The sequence below is a fragment of the Petaurus breviceps genome, unplaced genomic scaffold, assembly GCF_028583685.1.
Source record: "Petaurus breviceps papuanus isolate PSGF00001 unplaced genomic scaffold, PetGlider_PUasm1.0 90919, whole genome shotgun sequence".
Classification (NCBI taxonomy): domain Eukaryota; kingdom Metazoa; phylum Chordata; class Mammalia; order Diprotodontia; family Petauridae; genus Petaurus; species Petaurus breviceps.
In genome coordinates this window covers 17,778,517-17,804,017 of record NW_027187378.1, presented here as the reverse complement: position 1 = coordinate 17,804,017, position 25,501 = coordinate 17,778,517, and the positions used below count along the sequence as shown (strand labels likewise).

Here is a 25,501-nt window from a genome sequence, read left to right as displayed (position 1 = left end):
TATAAGATTGAAATATATTTTGAAATTCATGTGTAACTCTTATAGAAATCCTCCCAGTTATAGAATGAGGTTGTGAAGTGGCAGAGTAGAGACTTGGAAGAATGTCTGGTACACATAATTATATATCAGTTTTGAAAAGGATTTTTCAGGATATTTTGATTTTTCTGTTTGGTGCATATGGTGAAATTTTTTTAAAAAAATGCATATGCTTCTAAAATAAGAGAGACTTTTGTAAAAAGTTACTAATGTCTTTATATAAATGCACTTGGCAAATAAAAGTATTAATTACTATTACTCTCAATTGTCCTCTTCATGTGTAATACATCTAGTAACTTTCACTTATAAACTGCTTTAAAGTTTTTGTAGTGCTTTTAATGGATGTGATTTCTTTGCGTCTCTACAGCATTGCTTTCTGAACTGTTTTCCACATGATGTAACTGGAGATTTAATGATAATATTTTTAATGTTAGCTGTAGCTTCACCCTCTAAAATATTAAATAAGAAAGAATATGTACAGAATTTCCCAAAAGCTTTTTTTTTTTTGCCTTTTGGAGGGCAGTTGGGGTTAAGTAACTTGCTTAAGGTTACATGGCTTGTTTTTTTTTTTGTGTGGGTGTTAAGTGTCTGAGGCCTGAACCGAACTCGGGTTCTCCTGGCTCTGGGGCCAGTGCTTTACTCACTGCACCACCTAGCCACCCCCTAAAAGCTTCAATAACATACCCATAAAGCATATGTGTACCTATACATGTGTACATGTATAAATATATGAATACCTGTACCATGCATGCACTATGTAATCAAAGATACCGGTTACCTGTGAAATTTTAAATTTTAAAAATTTCATATGTGCTTAATTTCCTCCATTTCCCTCCAAAAGTTCTCTGATTGCACTTTTTCCTCTTATATGGAATGTCTCCCAGTATTCCCTCTAGACTAGTATTTTATGCATCCCATCAATATACTTGAAGTAAAAAAAAATCATTACCAAATTAGTTTGGGAAATTATTTAGTGTTTCACCCAGAAATATTCACATTTAGATTACTAAAATAAATTAGAATGGAATTAACTTTTTACTCTTAGTGGATGGTAGAGTTTCTGATAACCTTTATTGGTGAAGTGTATTTTTAAGCTAATTTCCATAGTTTATTTATGTATATTTGTTTAATAGAATAATAGTTATGCCATTTATTAAGCATGCTAGAAAATGTTGTCTTGACTTGCTTAAGGAATTTCATCAAAATCCTTTTGAGTTGAGCTGCAAGAAGAATAGAACTTGTAGCACTAAACTTTGTTGTATTTCAGTGGCAGGGATGATGCTATGTTTTCTAATTATGTTTCATATGAGACCAGAAGAGGACAGCCTTTCTTTTCTGTTCTTTTTAAATTAACTAACTTAAATTAATATTAATGAACCCATGCTTTTGTTTTCTTTGTGATGCAGTCTTTCATCTGGATAGAATCCTCATTTAAAGGTTATAAGTAAATAAGCCAAATACTGTAGTGGCCAGGAACAAAGCCAAGCTATTATTACAAGTGGACTTTTGCATGATTGTGTTTGCTTTTTACTTACTTCTCTGTCTACCTTCTATCCCCAAATTATACCTAATTAATATTCTAATAAGAGCCATGAAGAAAATTTCACTTGAACCTTATTTGTCTGAATGAATTTCTCATTGTTTTTCTTAAATGCCTACGCTTCAGAGGCTATCAACTGCTTAAATGCAGCCATCGATATTTACACAGATATGGTAAGAAATTGCATTGCTTGAGTGGCTATGGGGTGGAATCAATGAAGTGTCTTGGAGTATTATTCTTTTTTTCACTTTTTCCCATAATGATTTGGTAGAAAACAAATGAATAGAGTAAACGAACCTCTGTTTTTGTTTCTTTTGTTCCCAGGGAAGATTTACAATTGCAGCCAAGCATCACATTACTATTGCTGAGATATATGAAACTGAGCTGGTAGATATTGAAAAAGTAAGTTTGCAATAGCTTTTCTTGAAAAATTTTGATCTAAAGAATGGTAGATAAAATTAATCTTTTTTTAAGAGAACATTTTTACTAGCCAGTTAAATTTTTACTAAAGGAAGTCAGCATTCCTGAAGTCGATTTACATTTATTTTGGTGGCAATTAATTATTTTTTCTTCTTTAGGTTTTTCACTGATCACTGCTACAAAGGTCCCTTTTAATGTGAAGTCATCTAAGGGATAATTTGTTGAATTTAATCCTGTAGTCTACTAATAAATCTCTAGCAGCTCATTTTATCAGTGAAAATGAAAATGTTGCAAAAATATCCTGAATTATCAATATATCTGTTCTTGATAGAAAACCCCAGGAGGAAAGAACTTTATCCTATTAACTTCCATCAGTCTTTCTTCAAGGAGGTAGTACAAAGCCATGTTCCCAGGAGGTGTTTGATGATGGCGTATTCAGATCTGGGGTTAACTACTTCATCAGATGTTCTATAAACATGGGAAAGTAGTGTGTGGGAGCCAGCAGGTAGTGCTTTCAAGGACAGATAAGTTGTAAGCTCCATTCTAGCTCTCCTTAAAAAAGCCATTTTAGCCTAGGTAGTCATTTGAATATGAGACCAGTATTGGGACTCATAACCTTCAGAGCTAATCAAAGAGAAAATCACTTCATTTTACTTCTGTCTTCGCAATTAAACAACATGATCTTCACACTGGAGGGTTATAGAAGCAATATGATCAAAAGGAAATTGAAATATGTAGGGAATACTTAACTGTTGAAATTTTTTTCTATTCTTCAGGTCTAGATGATTCATATCTCATATTTATACATTTTTATGTATAAGAATTTGAAGATTGCATAAGGAATCATTCTTTTTGAGAAATCATAGTGAAAGGAAAATTGCCAGAACACTAGAAGTGGGTAGATATTTTTCTGAGTTTGATATGAAAGAGGCAGTAGATTGCAGAAACTAAAAATAAGCAAAATTCTAGAACAGATTATTAAATGTTTTGTGAGCATTCTTGAAGTCATTATTACTAGGAGATATCTTGAATTCACTAAATACCAGTTATGTTAAACTAATTTAATTCTAACTTCCTTAGAATTTCTACATAAGTAGATCAGATGACTGTCACAGATACCGTATAGTTATTCTCAGTGTCAGAAAGATATTTGACAATATCTATCCTTATATTTTTGTGTATATGTTAGGGAAGTGCTACCTAAATGATACTATGGTTAAGCAATGCTGGCTACAAACCATTGCTAGGCTAGAGTCAGAGCTCCAGTGGTGTGTCACAGTGTTCTACCTTTGATAACATTCTGTTGTACATTGTTATCAGTAATTTTGGAGAATATATAGGAGGCATGTTTATCAAGTTTGTGGGTGACACGAAGCTTGAAGAGAGCTAATACGTTGAATGATGGGATTAAAAAAGATCAGTGCACTGGAAATATATGTCAAAATTAACAAGGTAACATTTTATAAGGATAAATGTGAAGTCCTACACTTGGATTTTGAATAATCAGTTATAAGAGATTTGTAACACCTTTGACAGTTTTTCATGTGAAAAAAATCTAGAGGCTTTAATTGATTACTAGCTCAATATGAATCAACATTTTGATAATGTCTTCAGAAAAGCTAATTCAGTTTTTTTACTACCTTAATAAAAGAGTAAATTAAGAATGATAGTAGGACTGTTGATCTTGAATATTCACTGTCAGCAGTGGCATAGACTGCTACAGAATGGTCAAGATACTAGAAATTATATCTGTAGGATCATGGAATGGAGTCAGGAGATATTCTAAATGCAGCATAAACAAGTAGCATCAGGACAGTATAGTAGTAGGCAAAAGACAGATATCATGGATAGAAAAAGGATCCTGGGGTCAGGAGGATTTATTCAGAGCTCTAGAGAGGCAGTTGGCATTAGCTCATGTAGAGGTACAGCAACTACTAGAAATACTCAGGTCTCAAAGGAACTGGAGTACTGGACTCAGGTACTGGTACATCAGACAGTGATGTAATTTTGAAACTTGAGTACAAGATAGGAACTCACTTATTAAAAATAAGGCAAGAAGTCTGTTCTTAGAAGTGGATCAGAGTAGAACTAGCACAAAGACTGTGTTGATGATGAACCACTGACACAAATCCCAAATATTTGCATGCCCTAAGCAAGTTTTGAAAATTGTGCTTGGGTTTACCAGATTTACTTATCACAAGATACTTTTGCACCTTGGAAGTTGAAGTCTTTCAACATTAAATATATTCATTTATTAAAAAGTATGACTCGTTCTTCCACACATGCCTTGATCTAAGGACCTACTACTTTGCTTGTGTTGTTCCTTAAATACTTGCTTCTCCTACCTATCTGACCATTTTTTTCTCTGTCTCCTTTGCTGTATTTTTATCCAGGTCACATCTGCTGATTGTACATGTCTCACAGGGTTCTGTCCTAGGCCCTGTTCTCTTCTCCCTCTGCACTGTTTTACTTGGTGATCTCATTAGCTCCCCTGGATTTCATTTTCATCTCGTTTCTCAAATGCATTTATTCTTCCCTAACCCCTTTTCTTGATGCCAGTCTCATATATCTACATGCCTATCGAATTCTCAAACTGTATGTCCTGAAGTCATTTTAAACTCAACCTTACCATAATTGAATTCACTATCTTTCACTCAAAACACTTCTTTTAATTTCCCTAATATTGTCCAGGGTACCCTGTCACCCAGCCTCACAGCCTAGGTGTCTTCCCAAACTCCTCACTCTCATCTTCCATGTCCAGTCTGTTTCCAAGTCTTATTGGTTTTACCTTCATGACATCTTTCATATATGCCTGTTTCTCAACTCTGACACTCTCCACTCTGATGCAGGTCCTCATCACCACTCTCCTGCCTGGACTATTACAATAGCTTGCAGGTTGGTCTCCTTGTCCCAAATGCCACCCCACTCTGGTTCATGCTCTATTCAGCTGTCAAATTGATCTTACTAAACAGAGATCTGACTATGTCACCCCACTATTCAGTACGCTGCAGTGGCTCCCTATTGCCTCAAGGATCAAGTATAAAATCCTGTGTTTGGGTTTTAAGTCTTTTTGTAATGTGGCCCTTTTCTACCTTTCTTCTTACACTTTACTTTTCTTCATGTACTCTACATCCATCTACACTGGTATTCTTGCTATTTCTCACACATGACAACCCATCTCCTCCATATACTTTCACTGGCAGCCCTTTATCAAGAAAAAAAGAAAATAAGCCAGATTAAGGGACAGAGAAGAGAATTAAGTAAGAGATATCATAGTCCTATGATATAGAAGAGTCCTATGTCTAGGTCTAGGAAAAGATGAAAGAGTCCAGCTCAAGATGCTCCCCAGCACACTGGTACCTTCTTTGCCTTCTTTTTCCTACCTTATTGTGAGGCCTAGACCCTAAGTGTGTATAACTAGAGCTCTTGGCTAGAAATTTGGACTTGCATTTGTCAAAGGTCAGTCAGTCAACAAGCACTTATCAAGTGCCTACAACATGCCAGGCACCTACTTGCTAAGCACTGGGGATGCAAAGAGAGACAAAAGATTGTCACTATTGTGCTCATGGAGCTCCCAGTCTAATGGGAAAGGCAACATACAAACAACCATGAACAAACTATATATACAGGATCAAATGGAGGTTATCAATAGAGGGATGGCATTAGCGTTAAGGAAGATTGGGAAAGACTTCTTGTAGCAGGTGAGATTTTAGCTGGTCTTGAAAAAAAAAAAGCCAGAGGAGACAGAGAAGAAGAAGGAGAAAATTCCAGGCATGGACACCAGCAAGTGAAATGCAAATTCTAGAGACAGATTGTGATAAAGAATGTCACCACATTATAGAGTATCTTTGGGTGAGGACGGTTGAAACCCAGGAAAGCTAGGAAGGGGCTGTGTATTTTTGTGTAGTCAACAATTTTGTAAATTCTACAACCACAGCGAAACTTCACTGTAACTTTATCTATTTAATGGGAATTGGATATAAGTTGGATTTGATGATTTCCTGTTTGTCTTTATCCCAAGTACTTCGGGGTCTTGAAATTCCAAACAGTTATCATTATGACCATTTCCATTTGTAAGGATTACAGTACTTAGAACTAGAAAGGGATCTTAGATATCAACTAAGCATCCCCCTCATTTTTCAGATGGCAAGGTATAGATTGCTCCTCTCCCAGCTTCAGCTCACAAGAGCATAACAATAATGAGGATGATGAGAACAATATATAGCTTACACACAGCTTTATATATAGGAATAGGGGCTGGACTTTGATTCTTTTGACTTAGGGAACTTTACCTAGTGAATAAAAGCCTTCTACCACTGCAGTGAGGCACCTTCTCAGCATCTGAAAGCTATAGTTACTGAGGAGATAAATGATTTGCCCAATATCACAGCCAGTATGTGTCATAGCTGGGACTTGAACCTAGATCTTATTGTCTTCAGGTTTGACTTTCTATTCCCTATGCTGCACTACCTCTATATTTTTATCTATATTATCATTTAGTTCTCATTGCAGTTCTGTCAGGAGGTAGAGTAATGATCATTGCAGCCTTTCTGCATATGGGGAAATGCACTTTAGAGAGGTTGAGCGCTTTGCCTTAGATACAAGAAGTTAGTACAGAGCTGAGACTCAAGCCCAGGTATTCTGACTCCAGGTCCAGGTTTTTTCCACTAAAACTTTTTTTCTGTGAACTTTGTAATGCTCATATGTAATATTATATGTAATAGTACTTTATACAAATTAATAAGACTTCTAGGATTACATTAATCAATTTATTTTGTATCTTGAAAATTGGGGACATCGTTAGTGGTACAGAGTAGGATTATCAAACTTTATAAGTTTTTGCTTATTTATTTGCTTATATTATTTATAAACTTTATAAGTTTGTTGCTTTGGTTAAAAAATATATTTTTATGTAATTTTCTATATATTTGTTACTTATAATTCTAGGCCATATGTAGTATTTAAAAGCAATAAGATATAAAATGTTTAGTCACTAATTTATAAAGTTATATTTATGAGAGAGACTTAAAATTTTCAATAAATTTTTAAATTATAAGTTGCAAACAATTGATTTAAGGTACTGTACATTAGAAAGTCAGCCTTTTCTTAGAATCCCATATCCAAGTGTGTTCTCTGAAAGTTTTGCTTATTTGAAAGTAAAATCTTAAACTGTTATGGCTGAGATAATTGAGATCATCTAATCCAGTTCCTATATTTTGCTTTAATGTTATAGATGAGAATATAAGCTTATGCTTCACTTCTGACCTATTGCAAAACTTACAAAAGTAAACAGTTTTTATTGTTAAAACAGAATTTTTAAAGAAAGAAATGCTTTTAAAGTGTCTTGTTAATTTTTCCTTTGGTATAAGATGCAAATGAGAAGATATTTTTTAAAAGATCACTAAAATAAGCAATGAATTAGTTTATAATATTTTAAAAGTAAGGGGAAAATAGCAAATAAAAAATACAAGAAGATATTCACAAAGAATGGAGAAATAAAAACTTACCAGAAAATATTATATCCAATTATATGGCAAGAAAATTGAAAATATAAACTATATGGATGTATTTTACAAAAATATATAATATACCCAGATTAACAAAAGAAGGAATAGAGAATCTATAAAAACAATGTAATGTCAGAGAAACTGAGTAAGCCATGAGTAAATTTCCCTCCTCTCCCCCCCAAATCCAGATGCATGTATAAGAAAATTCCATCCAGATATTTAAAGAAAATATAAACAGGGGTGGCTAGGGCAGTGAATAGAGCACCAGCCTCAGAGTCAGGAGGACTTGAGTTCAAATCCAGCATCAGACACACTTACTGACCATGTGACTTTGGACAAGTCACTTAACCCCAATTGCCCTCCAAAAAGAAAAAAAAAAGGAAATATAAACATAAACTATTCACAGAAATAGAACATATGGAACCTTTGTTTTTTATTTTGTCATATGGCCCTTATGAGCTCATGACCATGTTCTACTCAGGAGTGGACCCTTGGAATCTGGAAAGTTCCTCTGACTTTAGCCAAGGTCATGAGAGCAAATTACTATTTATGTGGAGGAAAAAAGTTCAATAAATCTTTCAAGTTAGTGACGGGGGTAAGCAGACCCTCCTCCCCACCTCTTTCTCCATTCTTTTACCTCTTCTTTACTCCCTCAACTAGTAACAATACTCAAAAGATTCTAAAATATAATTGAAGTGTAGACAACAGGTAAAAAATTTTTTCTTCTAATTTGTCCCCTAAAACTCTTAGGAAATGAGGAAAATTGATGAAATACCAGTGACACATCAGGGATGGAACGACACTGTACAAAAAGCCTTATCTTTGCCACTCCTTCCTTCTCTCCTCAACCTACTCCCTACCTAGATTACATATGTTTTACCTTTTTACCCAGAAAACTAATGACTACCAAAGAATTTGCAGCATTTCTATCAGTTTTTCTAAGGCCTCAATCAGCCTTAAATACAATAAAACTACAGTCTAAGTGTTTTGTAGAAGTTTCCTTTTTCTTTACCTATCTTGGACAAAATTTTAACATAAAAATCAGTCTTTTGGAGAGAGATTTACCACCAAATGTAGAAAGTAAAATGGAAAGATCTTTTCATTTAAGAAGGAATCTCCTGAGTTAGTCTTTAGATTCGAAAGCATGTTCTACACACACACACACACACACACACACACACACACACACACACACACATGCACACACATACATATACATATACGTATGTTCAGTACAGAAGTTATCCACTCAAGTCCTTTTCTTCAGTGCTTCATATATGTGGTTTCTTAAGTATGTGCGAGACCAGCAAGTCATTTTCACTTACTAGAATTGGCTCTAATTCAAGCTGGAAATACTTATTTGAACTGATGCATATGAAGAAAACAGAACTGAAAGAATAATGTTCACAATAGCCATAATTTTGTAATTGAAAACAACACTTAAATTCAGATGAAATGTATTAACTATTCCTAGTTCCAGAGGCATATGATGAAACACTTTAACATCTCAGTAGAGAATTTTGCACGTATTCTGTATTTCTTTTGTTTAACTGTTTTTCTTAGATAAAAGGATTGTTTGTGGGGATGGTGAGGGAATTATCATTAAGAAATAATAGTGGTGTTAAAGCAAAGAGCAGCAATATAGCATTTAAAAAAATGTTAATAAAATGTGCATTCTTTTCTGGAAAATGTAGTGTTGACATGATAATATATACTTTGTTTTTTTTAATGGGGCCAGAATATATTACTTCACTGATGGTATTGCAAGATAATGCCAGAAGAGGTTTGATATTGAAGAAATCTTAAGGTTATGAAAAGTAAACTAGGGGGAAGTAGAATGTTAAATGATTAGTCATGATTAAATATTGATCTTTAAGAGGAAAGTTTATTTGTTTTGCTTTCAGGCGATTGCACATTATGAGCAATCAGCTGACTATTATAAAGGAGAAGAATCAAACAGGTAAGCTTTCTTTTAAAAATTAGTAATGTTTTTTATGCATGTACCAAAATTGATAGATGTTCAGGTTTTGGTCAGTTTTATAAGTTAAAATTAAACATTTTCATAGGAGAAATCACTTTAGCTTATCCCTTTTTCTTTTTGAAATGTTATCTATTTTTAACTCTATGATTCTTGATTTTCAGTTCAGCCAACAAGTGTCTTCTGAAGGTGGCGGCATATGCTGCTCAACTAGAACAGTATCAGAAAGCAATTGAAATCTATGAGCAGGTTAGTTCATTTATAGGCATCACTTTACACTATAAGCCTTTCTGGATCATTTTAAAATTAATTGTAGGTTCTTACATTTAGAGAATGCTTATTGAATTACATGAAGTTTCATGGATTATTTTCTGTAATTACATGTGTAATTTGCTATAAATCAATAATAACGGTCTCTATGTCTAGTCATATTTCTTCATACTACACTAGGGAGCAAAGATTACCTGCCTGGAAAGTTTTCAAAACTTAATAGGCAGGGGTGGCTAGGTGGTGCAGTGAGTAAAGCACTGGATCCGGAGTCAGGAGGACCCGAGTTTAGTTCCAGCCTCAGACACTTAACACACACACACAAAAACTAGCCATGTAACCTTGGGCAAGTTACTTAACCCCAATTGCCCTCCAAAAAAAGGTTAAAAAAAAACAGAAACAAAAATTTAATAGGCCATTGTCACTAGAGTAAGAGGACCTGTGCGATTTTGGGCAAGTCACTTAATCTTTATGGGCCTCAGTTTCCTCATCTGTGAAGTGAATTAGGCTTCTAAAGTCCCTTCCTGCTATAGAGCTATGATACTATGAATATTGTGTGTTTGTTACTGTAAAACAGACACATTTTTTTCACTCGCATGGATTATGGTAGTAATGATGTTACTAACCCAATAATTTCTGTTACTAGGTTGGTGCAAACACTATGGACAATCCTTTGTTGAAGTACAGTGCAAAAGATTACTTCTTTAAAGCAGCCCTTTGTCACTTCATAGTTGATGAATTGAATGCTAAGGTTGGTAGTTTTAAAGGTACATTTTTCTAATATGTTATAACAACCAAATCAAACTTCTTCCACCCTTAACCTTTCTAATACCATTGTTGTTATTAATGTAGATAATTTTCTATGCCTGCAAACAAATTACAAATAAAAAACTACTAAAATTGAATTTCATAAGTTATTCCATTTTAGTCTTGACTTAAAAAATAAAGCAAGTTTTTATTATGTCTAAACCAGGACTTTGATAGAGAACAAAAAGGAAGCAAAATAAATCCGTACCTTGAGAAGCCTGATCAGGATCCGTAACTACTTAATCATAATGTTTGAATTTAGTAAAGAATGAAAATTGGGGGAAAATTGAGGAGGGGAATTTATAAGAAATAAAAGGAATTGGTTGAGAACAGACTATCAGTAGGACAATTTTAGACAAGTTTGTACCAGCTCAGATTTGAGAAGTAAAAGTAAATAAGCTACCTGAGAAGTATCCCTATCTTCTAAATTCAAATACCACCCTAAATTCATTTTAATCCTGTACCACAGAGGTATACTTTCAAATGGAAGAAGAACCAGATTAAAAAGTAGTTGGGAAAGACTTAAAAAAATAAATTAAAATACAGTATAGCAAGGTAATAACACAATATAACATCAGTAGTGTTAATTTGTGGTTTTCTAAGTCAGCATGAAGCCCACAGGTTTCTCTTTCTATATGAGTTTGACATCATTACTGTACTGTTTTCTCTTTTAAAAGCCAAAAGAGAAGCAAAGGACATATGTTGCAGCGAGGCAGTCACTATGTTTTGTATGTCTGAGAAAGGAGAACAAAAATGATTTAGCTTGAAAACTTTCGAATTAACTTTTTATTAGCTCACATTTCATCCTTCTTGCAGGACTTCCCATTTTTATGTTGTTTCATTTTTTTCCAAGGGATCATATTACAAAAGACAAACAAATAAGGTCTCATCTGTTAATGTTAAGTTTTGTGATATTTCTTAAGTCTTTATGTAAAGAGTGGAAAATGTTATTAATGGTATTAAATTTCATAAGAAAATGATAATTTTCTTAACTGAAGCATAAAATTATCTTTCTGTTTTAGCTTGCTCTTGAAAAATATGAAGAAATGTTTCCAGCATTTACTGATTCAAGGGAATGCAAATTATTAAAAGTAAGTAAAATTGGTACTGTTAGTGACAATAATACTAGCTAATATGTCACATTAAGACATTCAAACCACTTTATTTCATTTGATCTGCAAAACAACCCTATAATCATCCTAGATGATTCTAGATCCTTAATATGTATTATTATTTTACAGACGAGGTATCAGGCTGAAGGAGATTAAGTGATTTGCCCAGAATTACATAGATTGTAATTGTTGAAGCTGAGATTTGAACTCAGGTTTTATTTGCCTCTGAGTTTAGAATTCTCTTTACTGTAGTACATCCTTGCCAAGTAAATAACCTCTAAGATGTGTATGTACCTGTTGCATACTTTAGAAAATAAACATTATCTTTTTGAGATAGCACATACATTGATCCTTTATTGTCAGATGGCTCTAATTTATAGAGTATGGAATTCACTGGGCTATTTGAGACCTGGTACTGTTACTTTCATAGTCATTTTTGCTGGCCATAATGTAGTGAAGCAAAAACATCAAGGACATTAGAAAATGAAAATATTGGAAACAAGATTATAGTCGAATATTGACTCAAATGTTGTTTTTGCAGATTTACTGAAGAACTATTTTCAAATTTATGGAGATGTTGACATTTTCTGAGAGTATTTCAGAAATGGCAAGCAACGTTAAGTAATTTAGATGCTCCAGTTCAAGAAACAAAGCTGTATCTTTATTATTTGAGCACAAAGACAGGAGTTTAAGGCTGCCATACATAGAATGTTGGCATATGTAGAATCTCCAAGAAGCAGCCTCTAAGATTACTTCGTATTGTCCTTTCATTTCATAGATGAAAGAATGAGCCCCAGAAAGGTTGCCCAAGGTTATTGGGCAAGCATCAATCTAGAACCCAGATCTCCTGCTTTTCTACTCTGGGATAATAATACTTTTTATTCATATTTTTATATTGTCAGAAACTGCTAGAAGCTCATGAGGAACAGAACAGTGAGGCTTATACTGAAGCAGTAAGTGACACATAGCTTTTTATACTTACATAACTGTAATAGAGTTTTTGAAGATTTGACTTGCGGTATTTTTTTCATGTTTTCATGTTGTAAAGTTGTCAATGTTTTCCCAAACAGCGTTTTTGAAGTTTATTTGTATTGCCAAATGTGATATCAGTAGAAATATCCAGTTAGGTTCCATAGTTATCATATTTATAGCATGAAAGTGACCCATAGTTCCTTAGGGTAATGCCAACAGAGTATAACAATCTGGTTTTACCAAAATTTTGCCAAGCCAGAAAGGCTTAAAATATAATCTTAGTTACAGACAAGGTCTGTCTTTTGAGAACAGCCTAACTTAGGAGGGAAAGACTCTTCACCACTAGGGTAACTTTTAGGTGATAAATTCTTTGACCCATGAAAAAATTTTTTTAATTGTACTTAATCTTTTTTCAACCCCTTTTTGTTTCTGCAGTAATAGGGGCAGAGTGGCAAAGAATTCTAAGAAAAATACAGGTTTTAGTATGTTTATAAATATTAACCTGACTATTGCTACTCTAAATTATGATTCTTACCCAGTAACTAGCAAGTGAACATACTGCCAAGGGAATTGAATCATGTCAATACTGACATTCTTGCTATAAATGAAATCAAGAGATAAAAGAAAGTTGCAGCTAAATGAAAGAATGTCTCACAATTCTTAACAAGGCAAATAAAGAAATTGGAAGCATTGGTTTTATTACGTTTCTAAAAGGACCAGAAAACATTTCATTTGACATTTGTTCTTCTCTCATTGAAGTGCTTATAATGAGGAGCAAAAAAAAAAAAACACCAAAAAAAAACAAACAACGCACCATGATGATAATTACAGCTTATATACCATCTACTGGAGAGATTGAGGATGTAGGAATTTCCATGGAGAGCTTGATAAAACCATCCACAGATTAACTCCACTTATTCTTTAACCCTGGATGTTTTCAGTGCAAAGATGGACAGAAGGGAGGACAATGAAAATTAAGTTGAAAGATATTACTTGGGGTTCCTTACATCTTTATCATGAATACCTTCTTCAAAAGGAAAGCTGGCATGAAAATCATCAATATTCCTGTATACTATTCATTTTTAAAAGGAGGAAATGAAATAGAAAAATCACATTCAAAATCGCTACAAAATTTATAGTGTATGTAAGGGTTAATTAATGAAGACACACTTATGCCATATAAATACAAATACAAAATACTGTACTGAAATAAGGGAAGGTTTAAGTCATTGTAGAGAGAGTGATTTTTTTTATGGTTGGATCATGTCATTATAATAAAAGTGATGCTAAATTAATATATAGCATTAGTGGTTTAACAGACTATACCAAATGTTACTTTATGGGTCTAGACAAAATAACAGTTAAACTTATTTGGAGGAAGAAAAAGTAAAAAAAAAAATCACTTTTTAAAAACTAGGAGTGAAGGGGGTCTAACATTACTAAATCTCAAAGGGAAGAAGGAATTGTGTTGTAAAGCAATAGTCATCAGAACTATATAGTACTGGTCAAAAAATAGAGCAGTAGGTTAGTGGAAGAAACTAGATGAGAAAAATCTGGAAATAATTGAACACAGTATTTTAATGTTCAATAAACAAACCTAAGAGAAATTAATAGGAAAAGGGCTTCCTTTTTGACAAGAACTACTGGGAAAACTGGAAAGCAGTTTGGCATAAAATAGCTTTAGGTCAGCAAGTTATACCATATACCCAAGTAAGTTCCAAAAGAATAAGAAAATAGTTACATTACAAAATTAAAGAAGAATGGAAGGATCCTTTCATTACTTTGGCTAAGAGGAGAATTCATAAGCAATCAAAGGATGGAAAACAAAAGGCAAAATAGTTTTGATTATATAAACTAAAACCCTTTTGCATAAACAAAATAAGTATAATTAGAATAAAAATATGTAGTATCCCCCCATAAATGCAGGGCCCCTTGAATAGTTAACCCCGGGTTTAAAGTACATCTGGGTCCTCCAAAACAGTTCTTGAACCCCTACTAATATGTTTGTTTTTCTCTACTTAAAGAATACAATGAGTTAGAAGCAGGGGCATTTAATGATATAATAGTAAGAAAAGTTGCAATATCACATTCCTCACTCTCATTCCCTACCAGGGAGTATTCTTCCTTGATTGCACATATCATAAATAGGAAGAGTGGGTATGTGTAGCTATTACACAGAAACACCTATAGAAAGGGGCAAATAGATCACTGATGTCTCTTGGCAGTATCTGTAGGTCCCCAACTTGTTCTTTTCCTTCCTTTTCCCCTTCCCCTTCCCCTTCCCGTTGTCCTGCCCCTTGCCCTTCCCCTCTCCCATCCCCTTTCCCTCCACTTCCCCTTCTCCTCTCCCTTCCCCTCCCTCTTCCCTTCCTTCTCTCCCTCCCCTCCTCTCTTTGTGGACACTTCTCCAAATGGATAGATTAAGTACACTATGTATTAAAATGCTTAATAGAATATATATCCTATGTCTTCATTTCTGTTTGCATCAATATAATTTATTTTTTACCTCCCATAAACTAGGTGAAAGAATTTGACTCAATATCTCGCTTGGATCAGTGGCTTACTACTATGTTACTTCGTATCAAAAAGTCAATTCAAGGGGATGGAGAAGTGGATGGTGACCTGAAGTGAATTGCCTATAATCTTTGTGGCATGCAGCCTAACTCCTATTTATGTATTTGTTAATGGCCAGTGACCATTACGGGATACCCCATTTCCCATTAATGGCTTCATTTTTGTTGCATATAAACCAGATGACTGCATATTGTTTAAGATCCCTGTGTCTGTGTTATGATGAATGGATAAATAAGGGCCCTCTAATGTTGTTTGTATGTACTTTGGAAATAGTATATATTTGTCAGATTTCTAAGATCTCTGGAAAAAAAATACTCCATGAAATAATATATTTTTCATTCTTTTTCAGTGTTTAAAGAACCCAGGTTTTATTTTTGCTTGATGTTTCTGTATGGTGCTTTAGGCTTTAGCACCAATTTAATAATGTAAATATATGCTTTATGCATATGGAATACACATATTAGCATTTTAATCTATACTAGCTTTTAAACATGTGTATGTAATGGGCAGTTGTTGGGAATGAGTTTATCTTTTTTTTTTGTTAGAAACAAATTTAGGATTTTTTGAGTTATTATAAAACTATCTTACTGGTGCTAGTGATTAGCTCCTTTGCTTTTATACCCTGTTTATAGACATAAAAAAGGTTATGTAGTGATCTGGTTCTGTTGGTATTACTTGTCATGAGTATAGGGACAGCTAGCTATTTTTCTCATGCCAGGAAATTAAAATCAAATTCAGTCATCATCACCTACACATATACATACATATTACTGAAAAACTCATGAGGAACAGAACATGAAGTTGGTCCATGCAAAGATTTTTAGTACCTTGGCATCATGGCTAGAATGCTAAATTTAAAAGTCAGAAAAATTTCAGTTCAAACCCACTTTTTGACACCTATTAGCTATGTGACTGTGGGCAAGTCACTTAATAATATCTTTGAGCTTGTTTCCTTACCTATAAAATGATGATACTACCTGTGGTATTTACCTCACACTATTGTTATGAGGCCTTAAATGAGATAATGTATATGAATTAGTTTGCAAACTTTTAATTACTATTTAAATAACAGTTATTATTAATTTATGCCCATGCAATTATAATATTAAAAGTATTTTAACAGTATTTTTTTGCCTTCTTTTCCAGTTTAAAGTGTCAGAACATTTTTCAAGTAATAAAAAAAAGTTAGTACACCATAGTTACCATGTGACAGTAATTGAAATGTTCCACTAACCTCTAAACATATGTCTGTATAGACACAGAAAAAAATTCACACTCCTGGCTGTTATTTGTTGTACAAATTAGTATAGATAGATAGTATAGTAAGATTTTCATTTCCTCATTATGTGTACACATGAAGTATATGTCTATTCTATGTGAAATGGTTTTTTCATTAGAAATTTTTTTCTCATTTTTGATTTATGATAGAAATGACTTCCATCTTCAGAATCACAAAAGATGGTTTGATCAGGAAATATATTTTTCTGACTTTTTTCAATGCCTCTTAAGTCTGTTTAGATGTTGTGCTGTTTTGTATATACTTGTGGTATGTCAGGGAAAGGTAGGTTTTTAGGACTATTGGTAATGAGTTACATGCAATTCATTTGGTTTAATTAGTGATTTTGGTGTTCTTTTTTTTCACATGTTTATTTTTTTGTTTAGGAAGTCAGATTTACTAGGGAACTATTAAGAATCGCTCATCAGATGATGGTATGTTTGAAATGTTTAATGTTTGAAGCTATTTTAGGTTATCTGTATTTTCAGTCTTCATATACAAAACTGTCCTAGCTGTTAGGTTACTGAACAGATGCTGTATGTAGACATAGTAATGTTTTTAGCCTGTTACTGTGTTGCTGTTAATATTTCTTAGGCTGAAATGGCTATGTTGATATTTTTTTGGATACTAAGACTAAATGTAAAGAATTATCCTATAGCTTGTTTTAAACTGTATTGCCCTATTAACGACATGAATGTTTTGGGTGAGAATGGAGCAATCACAAGTACTAATGAGAATGTGGAATTTGAATGTATGGTATGTTGCTTTGTGGACATTCCCAGTTTAAAAGATCTCTTTATAATTGCTGTTTATTTTCTTAACAGAATAATTTTCCTTGGATTGAAATAATGGTGTATTTTAGAGTAGTGCATTAACCTCAGGAAAAAAAAATGAATGTTATTTGGAGATGTAAGAGCAAATGGAATTGAATATAAATCTTGATGGTAAACAGGTGACTCTTCTACACATAGCAATACTTTGTGTTTTTACGTTGTATACTTTTTCCTGCCTATTTTCCAGCCACATGGTTAATTAAGTAAAGAACAAGGTTGGTTGATTTTGCCATGATTTTAGCTTTACATAATTGTATACCATTTCTGGGATTATTCATTCTGGTTTGTGTAAATCTTTAGTCCCCACCTATCACTGGGTATGTATCACAGGGGATCAATAGCCAGAAAGTCCAGTGGACTACCCTTTCCAAAATACACTGGAGATGAGAAAGTGAGAAAAATAAACCCTGATTTGGCAGTTTTTCAAATACTACTTGGCAGTTCCTTTTTAGTTTTTAGAAAACTATAAAATATCATCATAAAATACCTATGTAATGATTGTGGAAATCACATGCTCAGAGGCATCAAGAGATTTATTTACAGATTAGTGTGAGAATTTGGTTTTATACCATTTATAATTTTGGGAAAAAAAACCCTTCTCTCTAAATTTGTACACTGACTTCATCTGCCTGCTTCTCTTTGCAAACGAATTTATTGATTGTGATAAATATAGAGAATGACAGTTAGTTTTGTCCCTGTCATAACTTCTTAGGTTAGTGAGAAATACTGAATTGTCTTTGACACCTTTAGGTATGATTAAAGGAGAGTGCGGTGAAGTAGAAAGATCATTAGGTGTGCTGATTTGCTCTAGTTAATTGAACTTTTTTTTGCTATTAAGAGAGAATTCTGTTTTGGTGAAGTAGTGCTAGGAAATTCACGGTGTTAAAAAATATATCAATAAAAACAAAGTATTAGATTGGGAGGTGAAAAAGAGGCTTGGGTTTTGCTTTGGCTCATTCATCCAAGAAATGATTATGAGGCACCTTTGTGCAATACATTGTGGTAGGCACTGTTCTGTAGGACTCTGCCTTTTGCCTCAAAGTAGATAAAAATCTGTTGGGGGAGATAAGACTTGTTTGTGTTTACATTCAATATGAGGAAAAATGTTAATAGTGCACTGAGAGTGATTCAAAGTTCAAAGATTGGGAAGATTCTCTTGAACTAAAGTGATCATAGCAGAATGCTTGGAGAATGTGGTGTTTGAGCTGGAACTTGAAGGATGGGTATGATGTTGGCTGATGGGAAAAAGGAAAAAGTAAAGGGCGTATAATGAGCAATGGATAGGGCAAGGCAAATCATGTTCAAGAAGTGGTTATAATAGTCCATTTTGGTCAGATTGTGGAATACGTGTAGGAGGATAAGGAGAGAAAAAGTCGAAGAGGTAGACTGAGGTCAGACTGTAGAGCGCCTTAAATACCAGGCAGAGACATTTGCACTGTATTCAGTAGGCAGTGGGTAGCTATGAAAAGTTTTTGAATTTAGGAATGAATAATGCTGAAAATAATAATACTTTAGTATTTGTTTGGCAGTGGTCTGTAGAAGTGGAAGATAGAGACTAGAGTCAGGGTTACTTGTTAGGCAGCTGTTGCAATAATCTAGGCAGGTAACGTAGATACTGAAATAGGATAATGGGATAGGAAGAAAGTCACAACTTTTCCGGACTGACCAATGAACTTTGAAGGAACTTTCCAATTTTAAAATTCTACAAAATATAATTATCAATTAAATCTCAAATTAACATTTACTAAGCACCTTCTCTGTGGGCAGAACACTGCAGTAGATTCTGAGGTTATGACAGATAAGTATAATATGCAACATTACATGATAAGTACACTGGAGTTGTGAAACAAAATGCCTTGTGAGGTCTGAGGACTTTTATTGACTTGTGCTATGAAACCAGAAATCATTTTTTTAGAACAGTATAATATAAATTAGAAACTGAAATGGAGCACAACACAGTATTTCAGGAAGCAACTGTCACTTTCCTTTGCAGTAACTTAAAAAAAAAAAAAAGCTCTTTCCCCAAACCTCATTGGGCTAAACAGGCAAGATAATCAAAGAAGAAAATCATCTTCTTGTGGCACTTGGTTGTGCAGAAAAATATACTTTTAACCTCATACAATATACATAAACACTTTTATGTGGTGATCTGATAGTATGGTACTTACCAGAAATTTACCAGGATTGGAAGGCTGTTATTCTTTTGCCAGTGGAGCTGACTTTCTTCTCCTTAGAGAATTTTATTGAAGGGATTGTGCTTCCATTCCCCTTGCTTGCTAATATTTGCATTTTCTCCAAGTTTCTGTTCTACAAGATATGATAAAAATAATTTTAATCATTGACTTTTTTTTCTTTTAAGTGAACTCTGTTTATTCTCCTTTATCAACACCAGACACTGTCAGTTCACCACAGACTAATAAGTGACATGACACTTTGTTTTAAGGATTCAGGTATGTTAAGTTGTCATTATTACAATCTGTGTTGCAACAAATATTGTTTCAACACAATATCTGGGCTTGTTAAGAACTAATAGCTATTTGTAGCCCAGAAGCATAGGAAAATAGCAGTTCTTATTGATGGAACAAACTAGCCAGAGTATAAAGATATGTATATACAATATTCATCCAAAACAAACAAAACCCCAAACTAGAATAGAGTGAATATAAATTTAATTGCATTGAATTGCTATCCCAATATAATGGAATAGTGCCATATTTCTTTCAACAAGCTAAGGAGTTGGGTTTTCAATGTTCATAAGACTTTCTTTACAAATAATAGTAATAATTATGGAATTATGTTAAAGTTTTTGTATTTTAGCAAGTCTGACGCATTTATGGTAAATATTTTTCCATGGATCAACCAAGTTATTTGGGAAAGCTTACACTTGGTTATTCGTGGTCAAAGATGACAGTCACAGGTAAAATTTCTTACAGAAAAGCATTGCTTTTTGTGGAAGTGTTTTTACAACTTGTCTCTTGATTTCCTTTTTTTGTGGTTACTTTTTTTATTTATCCAGTGATATGAAAACAGTATTTTTGCACAATTGTGATATGCACAAATGATCTCTAATAGTATAGTCAACTATATGCACTAGCTTTTGTGGTGTTTAACAGTGTGTTTTCTCTGCTATTGTGCACATATTTGTCTAAATGTAAAACATTGTGATTTTTGTAGATTTGGCAGTCTAGCATGTCAACTATGATGTAATTAGCCTGTGTTATAAATGGTGATAACAGCAGTTTTCATATCATATAAAGTACAAAGAATAATGCTGCTGATATTCCTCCTATCACTTTCTAGGTCAGAAAACTTATCATGAAAACTATTTAATAATGACTCTGCCTTAGCAGGAACAGATTGTGTATGTTTTGTGTGAACTTGTATAGTAATAAAATCAAAATTATGATTAATGTTATGATTAGTAATTCTTTCTAACTGTTGTTTGAGAGAGAGAGCGAGCTTCCTTACTGAACAATCTACCTATTAAGTTGAAAACCTGAAATTGTATGTTAAGGTGCCAAGTTGACTCTTATAGGTAGGTAGGTTACTGAGCCTTCCGTGGTGATTTAACATAGTGAAATTTCTGGTTAACTGAGGGTTTACACAGACTTACATCTCTAGAATCTTCCTGAAAATTTCCCTCAGAAAATCATAAAAGACAAAAACTATTTTAAAAAAAGTTTTAAGAAAGTACAGGAGTGGGGCGGCTAGGTGGCGCAGTAAATAGAGCACCAGCCAGAGTAAGGAAAACCTGAGTTCAAATATGGCTTCAGATGCTTAACACTTTCTATCCGTGTGACCTTGGGCAAGTCACTTGACCCCAATTGCCCTGCCTTTCCCCCTCCAGAAAGCAGACACACACACACACACACACACACACACACACACACACACGAGTACACAAAAAAGTTCCTCCCTGCTTTTCCCCAATTTATCATTTGTAGTTTCACACATTTTATATGTGAAACCTTCACAGATCATTTTATTTTGGGCTAACTCTAATTTCTTGTTTTTTATACCATGAGCTCAAATATTCTGCTTTTTAACTTCTAGATTAGTTGCAGTTTACTATTATTTTGCTCATTTAGCCTACGAGCATCAGTCATTTTCCTTCCCTCTTCAAAATAAATGTGCCACATCCAAGTTTCACTGAGGTTTTAAGAGTATACTCTATTTTATACTTAAATTATGAACGTGATATTTTTCAAATAACCTTGAAATTATCAACTTCTGAGCAAATGATTTTAGCTTGAATCAGGGAGAGAAGCAATACTTGGGTGAATTAGGTCATTTGTGTAGTGTTTGATGGTTTATGACTCATGCTTTCATAGGGCTTTAGGGCTTACAAAAGCACTTTCTCCACAAAACTGAGATACATAGTGCAAATATTTTACAAATGAGAAGCTTCTAGAGATAACTGTAGTCACTTATCTAATGTCCCACAACTAGACCTAATACATATCCAAGGTGACATTTGTCTTTACTGTTAAGTTGTGTCCTTTTTTCACCACCACAGGAGGGCCATGAAGTAAACTCAAGTACTATGGATAGGTTTTGAGCACCCCCAAAATATAATAAAAATAAAAAATTGGTTTAGGCATCTAGGTTCCCACATTTCAAAACAGGTTTTCATTTCCTTCAGACCTATTCCACCATGGATCTGTAATGGCCTCTTGGTGCAGGGGATAGTGTGACTTTTTTGAAAACTATAATTTAAGCTAGGTAGTTATGGAGGTACCTTATTCCTTCTAGATACTTGTGGACATTTAGGGTACTACAATAGTCACAATATCACAAAACCTAACTGGTATCATTGCTTTCTAGTATTTGTTTTTAATGTTTACTGTCTACAAAAATTTTAGGCCAAATATATCTGGCTTGTTTGACATAACATTGAATAATTTTGCAGTGTTCTTTGCAAGGTAGCAATTACTTATCAACCATTATATGCACTTCGGGAACGAATACCTTCTGACAGTCTTCAGTGAAAGGATTCTGCAGTGAGAATACTGGACAAAATTCATCCTGAGATTTTGCTTCCTTTCAGTTTTCAGGTCAAAGTGAAGGTACCTCATATCTAGGAATGGATTACATGACATAGTTTTGTTGAACAAAGGATGGCAAAAGATGGGAACCCATCCCCTTTTCCTCCCTCCCCCTGAACTAGTCCACATTGGTTTTTAAGGATAGGTTTCTTCAATGGATAACACCATGGGAAACAATTAGATTGATGAATTTTTCTGAGCCATATAATATAATGGACCAGTTAGAGCATTGCTTGTTACATTGTGGCCCTCAGTATCTATGCATTTCTTAATGTTCCTAAACATTTGTTTGCCTAAAAATATTGGGGGGAAAATGGGACTTTTCTTGATGACGTGGGTAGTAGAAGATGTAGTAAGGCCAGATTGAATTGTAATGTTTAGCTGTTGCAAGTGTTCTTGCACTGCCTGAGGAGCTTCAGCCCATTGCCAAGAACCATCTTTACCTTTCAGACATATTGTGGGTATTTACCTCTGTTGTTGTGAACTTTGGTCCCAAGAACCAAATTGCTCGTTGCCTTTCAGATTGTCGTTTAAAAAAGTAACTTCGCGAATGGATTTATCATTCTGGAATCAGATGAGGAATACATTTTCTCTGCCTCACACATTGCAGCTGTTAACATTTACTACATCTGAATTCACTATCTGCAAGTTTTACCATCAGATGGCGTGGATGATATAGTTCTTATTGGGTCTAAAATCTGTTCAGCAGAGAATATCTTGGACATTTTATCAGTAAGGATGTAAGCAAAACAATATTATGACAACCAAAGTATAAATTCTGAAAATTTGAAAAATCATAAAAGTAAAATTGGTAGAAACTACATGCAAAAATAAAATTTTATTTTACTCTGTAAATACATTTTTCACAAGGTTCTATCAACATTTGACAAATTCTTCTGATGCTCCAAGTGGAAAAGACTAATATAGGCAAAGATGTGACCCAATAAAAATAAGTGCACAACAAAACTCTGAAGCATTTAATAATAGGTACAATTTGATGCAGCTGGTCTTCATAGGTACTATGCACATGTTTTATTTGAAGTCTTTAGAATGCTAAGGAATGTTGATAACAAATACAGAAAAGTATTCCTAAAGTATGAATAAAAATGCTTAGAAAATAGAAAAGCATAATGCTTAAATGCTTAAGTGATTTTCAAGTGACCCCCCCTTTACATTAACTGATACGCCTAGTCCTAGTATTAATTCACACAAAATTCAATAAAGCGTATTAAAGAGTATATAACAAAATGCTTTTAGTCATTCCATGGCAGCTAAATGGCAAAGTGGATAAAGCACCGGGGCTGGAATCAGAAAGTCCTGAGTTCAAATTTGGTCTCAGCCACATATTAGTTCTGTGACCCTGGACAAAGCACTTACCCTCTGCCTGTCTCAGTTTCAATTATAATAATATAGCACCTACTTCCCAGGGTGGTTTTATCAAATAAGATATTTGTGAAGTGTTTAGCATAGTGCCTGACTTTATAGCAAGCACTTAGCAACTGCTTATTCCCTTTTCCCCCTTTCCATAAGGCAGTTTGGTATGAAGGTATTGTTTGGAATTCTGGTGACCTGAAAGAGGTGATAGACATTTTCATGATCTCAGTTGGAAAGATTTTAATTGCGTCCAACTCTTTGTGACCCTTTGGTATTTTCTTGGCAAAGATACTGGTTTGTCATTTCTAGCTTACTTTACAGGTGAGGAAACTTGAGGTAATTAAGATTAAGTGTCCAATTTGAACTCTTGTCTTTCTGACCCAGCAATCTATTCACTGTGCCACCTAGCTGCTTCAGCTGGTAGAGCTACTCCTGGCCATTTGGTTCAAACCATGCTTGAACAAGCAACACATTCAACAGCCTTTGCTCAGAAAACTAATGAGGGGCACACCTACTACCTTTCTCTAGGCAGCCGGGAATTCCTTTGGGATAGTTTTAATTGATCCAAAATCTAATCCTTCAATGAAAGTGTTTTTCAAATACTTGAATATAATACCCTTACTGTTCCTTATCTTCTCATCTGTGGGCTAAACATCCCTAATTTCTTCATAGTCATATCAGTCTCTAAGGCCTTCCTAAAGTTAACATGCCTATAACTGTTGGTTGGCTACTTGAAAGTCTTTGAAGGTCCTAAAAAGAATTTAGTACTTAAGCCCTCTTCCTTAAAGTTCACAATAAAAATCTTTTAAAATCAACACAGGAGGGGTGGGTAGGTGGCACAGTGAATACAGCACTGGTCCTGGATTCAGGAGGACCTGAGTTCAAATCTGGCCTCAGACACTTAACACTTACTAGCTGTGTGACCTTGGGCAAGTCACTTAACCTGAACTCCCCTGCCTTCCCCCCTCCAAAAAAGCAAAAAAAAAGAAAATCAACACAGGAGGCTCTTTTGGAAACATCTCAAATAATTGGTACAGGACAAACTAGTAAATACTTATTAAGCATCTACAAATACAAAATTTGGAGCTTCCATTCGGTACGTATAGGAGGGGCGGGGGGGTGTGTGTGTGATAAATGGCATATTCATGAATAAGCATAATATAAGGTAGCAAAAGAGATTCAACTTGTTCCAAGGATTTGGGGTAAGAAAACATAACCAGCTGTAGGAAATAGACTGAACACAGATGGTGGTGGTACCTTTCCATAAAGACCAGAAAATTAGAAAGGAAGAGTTGAAGAGGGAATACATTCCAGGTAAGGGGACTAGCTTGAGAGAATGCATGAAAGTCATTTGAATAGAACATATGTTGAGTAATGTGAAACGAGGCTTGAAGTTAGATTGAAGGCAAATTCTGCAGGACCTTAAAGAACAAGGTGCAAATATTTTCTCTGAGAGGTACTAAGTCACTGAAATGCTTTATTCCCCCTGTGCTGGAAGATTTTGGCTGTTGTATTAAGATGGAATCATGAAAGGAAAGACTAGTAAGGATAGAATGGGAAAACAAAATCAAAATTATTAATAGTCCAGATTAGTGGTAGTATAAAAGGGGGCAGGGGGGAGTTCTAATGCAAGAGATATGAAAGTTTTAGGGGAGTTGACAACTGTCCTTATTTTCTCACTCATCACATCCAATGCTTATACTAAAGTTTTGACTTGGGCAAGTGGTACCCTGATGAAAAAGGGCAGTCATATTGGAGGT

General features: G+C 34.2%; 1 protein-coding gene across 2 annotated transcripts in view; it reads left to right on the top strand.

The window, feature by feature from the left end:
- Positions 1–20,732, top strand: part of NAPB (NSF attachment protein beta) — a 52,393-nt gene extending 31,661 nt beyond the window's left edge. The window contains exons 4-11 of one of the 2 annotated variants that reach the window (XM_069075523.1): positions 1,703–1,749; positions 1,901–1,978; positions 9,408–9,463; positions 9,646–9,730; positions 10,395–10,499; positions 11,578–11,646; positions 12,570–12,620; positions 15,160–20,732. In XM_069075523.1, coding sequence (XP_068931624.1) covers positions 1,703–1,749; positions 1,901–1,978; positions 9,408–9,463; positions 9,646–9,730; positions 10,395–10,499; positions 11,578–11,646; positions 12,570–12,620; positions 15,160–15,270 — 602 coding nt within the window. In that variant the 3' untranslated portion in view covers positions 15,271–20,732. The remainder of the gene's footprint in view (positions 1–1,702; positions 1,750–1,900; positions 1,979–9,407; positions 9,464–9,645; positions 9,731–10,394; positions 10,500–11,577; positions 11,647–12,569; positions 12,621–15,159) is intronic. The other variant, XM_069075524.1, reaches the window with a different exon arrangement.
- The last annotated feature ends 4,769 nt before the right edge of the window (positions 20,733–25,501 follow it).